Here is a 5,469-nt window from a genome sequence, read left to right on the forward strand (position 1 = left end):
TAAGCTGCTGGACGTCAATGTTTTAAGTGAGTCAATGGTCAGAGAAGCAAAAGATGTTCAAGATACAGTAACACATGACAAGCAAACACCTATATTATATATACTACTGAGGGGACATGGATTTAAAACAACAGTAACAAAAAAAAAAAAAAGTGCATTTACAACAGTTACCTCAGTTTATATGGTGGAACACTAAAGGTTTGTTCCGTTTGATTATATCCTAACAAGACATTTAGATGCCGGAGAACAATGCTCTGTAAAAGAGAGAAATAATATTTAGTAACTTAAAAGAAATCACAAACAATGAAACAAACAAATAATATACTGCAGTTATGTAACAGAGAGTAAGCTGTGTTCTCAATAAACTTGGCCACAGTGTAAACCGTTTAGCATTCAAATTGACCATATCTGGCCCAAATATTCAACCTGTTTTATGCTCAAACTGGCCAGATCTGGCCTCTCGTACCTACTCTATAATGTCATTCTAGAAATAAACAATCACATCACAATATTTCATGTGTCCTCTTATTCATGAGAAAATGACCTCTAATAATAATAATAATAAAGCAAAAAGAAAAAAACTCAGTTCTCTCCCCTTAATGGGAAACAGTCTTTCTCTTATCTTCTTCCAAAAGCAACTGTAGGTGGCAGCACCAACAGCCACCAGTTAAATCACATCACTGAAATCTCAAAGTTAGAAGATAATGCATGATTAATTTGAAACAATGAGAATAAATAAGAATTATATTTGACAAAGTAAGCGAAATGTTAAAGAGTTAAATGAAACAACTAATAAGATTTTTAACTTCTCAACTAATTAGTTTCCTCTTTAGCACATACACATACAAAATATCTTAGTTCATGTAAATTAATTAAATGAAAATATCTTAATTCATGTAATACAACACAGACATTTAAATTGATGGGGTTTTGCTAAGGATGTGGGAAGTATTTGTCAGCACAATCTTTTACACTTCTCTGAGACATGGTTCTCCTGGGATGTTATCTAGATGTTTCTGACATCCCTTTTTTATCATACCTAGGGCACCTACAATAACAGGAACAGTTCTTGCTTTAAGATGCCACATCTTTGATATTTCAATTTCCAGGTCCTTATATTTACTTAATTTGTCAAATTCCTTTACAGATATATTTTTATCAGCGGGAACACTTACATCTATTAGTCTACAAGTATTTTCTTTCTTTAATAATTGTCTATTCGATTAGCCTAGATTGATCTGTCAGTGTTGACTGGAAAATCCCCAGTATTATTATTATTATTATTATTATTTATCTATTTTTCTCATTTGATCTCATCAATGTGACATTAGGAGAGAATTAAAAAAAACAACCTATTTTGAATATTTTATTTTATTTTATTAATTTACATTTTCACACAATGAAGTGACTTATTGCACACTAAAGATTTATATATATATTTTTTTCCACTCTTCCACTCCTGCCAATGAAACACTCTTGGCATGAGAATGAAGAATATTAACAGAGTTAATTAATAATATCTTTAGAATAATGATTTATTAGACATTTTTATTGACATTTTAGAGTAATTAAATTTAAATTAAGCGTAATTAGTATAAAGACATCATTACTATTGTTCATGATATACCACAGTTTATTCCATTTCTCTTTCTCTCAAGATATTGTTGTTTAGCCTCAAGTCAGTTCTGAAAGAGTAAACCTATTCTCAAAAGTATTCCCGCCATGCCCATCCCATCTTTTATGTGCATCAAGGACTGTATGGACTGACCAATCAGTGAACAGCAAAGATCCTAGGAGGTCAGATGTTTCTCATTAACCTCCCATGATTGAGATAAAACACAATGGAATCAAACAGTTGTCTGACAAGCAACTAGTGTGTAGATTTGGTTTCGAATCTCAGGTAGACAAGGCTACATGAACTCCTACATGGGCATACTTAAGTTGATAACAGTAGTTCTTGACCATTTTTTTGCCTATGGACCCCTTTGGTTCCTATTTTATACTGTATCGGACCTCCATAGCCATTTGCTGTATATAAAAAAAAATCTTACAGTATTTTTATAATCAAATATTATTAGGAATTGCATAAAAAAATTGAAATATTTTGTGTATTGTAAAAGTATACCTAATTTATTGCACATGAAATTTTAACAACAAAATCTTATATGGATCCCCACCCCTGTCCCAGGGTCAAATGGACCCTGGTTTATCTATATACGTAAAAGAGAGATTCTGTCTGTTTGTGTGTTTGTTCATTTGTTTGTCTTCCAAAATGACAGTAAATGGTTCAAGGGAAGCTATCATGTATATGTATCTATCTATTGTCATTATTATATAAAAGAGAGATTCTGTCCATTTCTATTTCTTTGTTTGTTTGTCCTCTAAAATGAAAGTAAATGGTCCAAGGGAAGTTATTATGCTTTTTCTATATCTCCTGTTATACTATTGCCTAATTTATCTCAACAAAAATCATGCCAGGGTACAACACTAATTGTGCACAAAACTATAAGGAACTGCGTTGAGGCAAATATTCTCGCTGGTTGTGGTAAAAGATGACACCGTCTTTATTCCTCACATACCAGTTATACCATCTAATGTCCCATTCCAATTTAAGCCATTACACTTTCCTATCCCACTTTCTTTTGCTATGAGCATTAATAAAAATCAGGGCCAAATACTAAATGTTGCTGGATTGCAACTTCAAGAACAAACAGAAATTCATATATGAAATTCATCTTTTTTCTACTTCAATTATTACATGTTTTTCTCTTATATAATACACACATACAGGATGAATAAACCTAAATTTGTAGTTATGTAGTTATTGTAGTTATGGTCTCATCCTGGTTCAGATTGGAGACTGAATCTTTCAATTCTCCTTGGGCATACGGCCTATTCAAATGTCAAAAGAAACCATGACAAATGAGTTTTCCACTTCACCTGTGGCCTTCTCAGTACCGTTGCACAGTCACCTGGATTCCGTAAGGTTATTCTTGGAGCTTCATTCATGTTCAAACTGAATCTTTCAATCCTCCTTTGGCATATGACCTATTCAAACATCAAAAGGAACAGAGACAAATGAATGTTCCACTTGACCTGTCACCTTTTCAGTGCTACCGCAGTCACCTGGATTCCGTAAATCTATTGTTCTATATGATAAATCCATTTATCTAGTTTCTTAACTTGAGAAACAGTAAAAGTAATTACCCAATCAATGATAGGTATTATTGCTAGCATGAGCAAAAGCAATTTGCAAGATGCATAGACACTGCAACCTATGTATACCATGTATTTACATCCAAAGCTCAGATAACTGAAGTGGTTTTTTAACCTTAAGTCCACCTATGAACAAAGGTATTTCAGATAGAGCATATCTAATGTGCCCCTCCTTCTTGTTGATTAGCCCAAGTCAGCTCAGATCATATAGAGCTATGAGCAGAGATTTTCTATATGCAATCATCCCAATTTCATTTTTAAAATTTTTTTCCAAACATTGTTTACTGGACTGCATTATCCACTGTGCTTCTATTTAAGACAGAAGTGATTTGAGAGCAATTGGGCTGCTGTTTCTAGCAGGTTGATACTCTGAGTAGAAACTCTCCCAAAGACATGACAACTGTTAAGGAGCTCCTTTCATTTCTTTGTTACCATATTTCTGTTGAAACACACTTCCGTTGTTTCAAAAATTTCTTGAAAGGGATGAAGAAACTTGTAAGATATACCTAGTCATTTTGAAGCTGGTGTTTGGAACATGAACTAACATGAAATTTTAATGGAAAGTTTTCATTTAGATCACTCTAAAAAACAGCTAGTTTATAGAATTGAACTAGGGGTAGTCATAGGTAGATTGATATCAAAGGAGTTAATAACTTAAAGACAGTAGTATGTACAAAAAAAAAAAGGGATCTTTTCAACGAAACCAGCAGAGCTTGAACTCTGGATTCCTGTGTCAGTAACTTATGTTAATTCAACAATTGACCTATCTGTGTATTGCCACCTGAAGCAAAGAGCAAAAACATTTTACCTCAACATAAGACTAATAACAAAAATAACAGCAATAACACTGTGTAACACAAATTTTGTCCTTGGGTAGCAACTGTTATTTCCTATTTGCTTATCCCTAGAAAATATGAAAAATGGCTAATATTCCCTTCAAACTCTTTGCTTTTGTTATATTTATTCAAACCCCAAGAAATCCCTCTTAACACATGGCTATGATGCTCCCTCACTACTCCCGCTCACGAGCAGAGATGGACATATTGTCAGCCACTAAGGGACATGCTCAAATGGTCAAGGTCAAGCAACTGACAAGCAAATCTGTGGTGTTGAGCAGAATATTTGTTATAACGATATTTCTGCTTCAGCACTCAGTGCTGAATCAATCTGAAATGTAATGGTAAATAGGTCAGTTTCAAAACATTGATATCCAGGTCACAAAAGCAAAATTTGAAAGGAACAGTTGTCATTTGCTTTGATTTCTGGACAGAAACAAATAGGAAAAAACACTTACTGATGAAAGACAAAAAAAAAAAAATTAATTTTGTTACACAGTGTAATGATATATGTTTTGTGTCACTCACCTGGGGTTTACCTGGACAACAGTAACCAGCAATATCTTCGTCTTCTATTTTTGCCATAAACTGAAAAAAAAAGTAAGTTTACAATTGACTCATAAAAAATGCATGGAAATATATGCATAAAAACTAAAAAAGAAACAAAGCTGATGGAATGATGCCAGAATACAGTGGAAGCTGAGTGGCAGTTTGAGATGCTGAGGTTAGTAGTCAAAAACCCCCAGAAAATGTTATCTCTGTCCTTTACACATAGAAAAGGATTTTTAAAGTTGATGAACAACATATCCAGCCAAGTGGAAATATTACCTTACTTAGAAACAGGTGACGAAGAGCAACAGGCTGGAGAAAAATCTGCCTCAATGAATTCTATCTTATTAATGCAAGCGTGGAAAAGTGAATGTTAAAATAATGATTATGATAATGACGATGATGTTGATGAATATGATGAGTGGAAATAAGTACCAGTTGAGCACTGACGGTAGATGTACTTCCTAATGCCAACCACTCTGAGAATATAATGGATGCTTTTACATGCCACTGGTATTGGTGTCAGTTTGCATGACACCAATATCTGCCATGACTACGAGTTCACTTGGCTTGATGGGTCTTCTTCTTAAGTATGCCATTTGTCATTGCCTCCATGAATATATATGTTACATATATATATCATCATCATCATCATCATCATCGTCGTTTAACGTCCGCTTTCCATGCTAGCATGGGTTGGACGATTTGACTGAGGACTGGTGAAACCGGATGGCAACACCAGGCTCCAATCTAATTTGGCAGAGTTTCTCCAGCTGGATGCCCTTCCTAACGCCAACCACTCAGAGAGTGTAGCGGGTGCTTTTACATGCCACCAATATGAGGGCCAGTCAGGCGGTACTGGCAACGG

At 34.4% G+C, this 5,469-nt stretch overlaps 1 protein-coding gene across 1 annotated transcript in view; it reads right to left on the reverse strand.

Moving 5' to 3' along the window:
- Positions 1–5,469, reverse strand: part of LOC106881571 (protein unc-79 homolog) — a 43,132-nt gene that overhangs the window by 34,230 nt on the left and 3,433 nt on the right. The window contains exons 3-4 of the mRNA XM_052973023.1: positions 4,581–4,640; positions 172–254 (exon numbers count right to left, since the gene is read on the reverse strand). Of these exons, the coding sequence (XP_052828983.1) occupies positions 172–254; positions 4,581–4,640 (143 nt within the window). The remainder of the gene's footprint in view (positions 1–171; positions 255–4,580; positions 4,641–5,469) is intronic.

Source organism: Octopus bimaculoides, chromosome 14 (assembly GCF_001194135.2).
Source record: "Octopus bimaculoides isolate UCB-OBI-ISO-001 chromosome 14, ASM119413v2, whole genome shotgun sequence".
Lineage (NCBI taxonomy): Eukaryota > Metazoa > Mollusca > Cephalopoda > Octopoda > Octopodidae > Octopus > Octopus bimaculoides.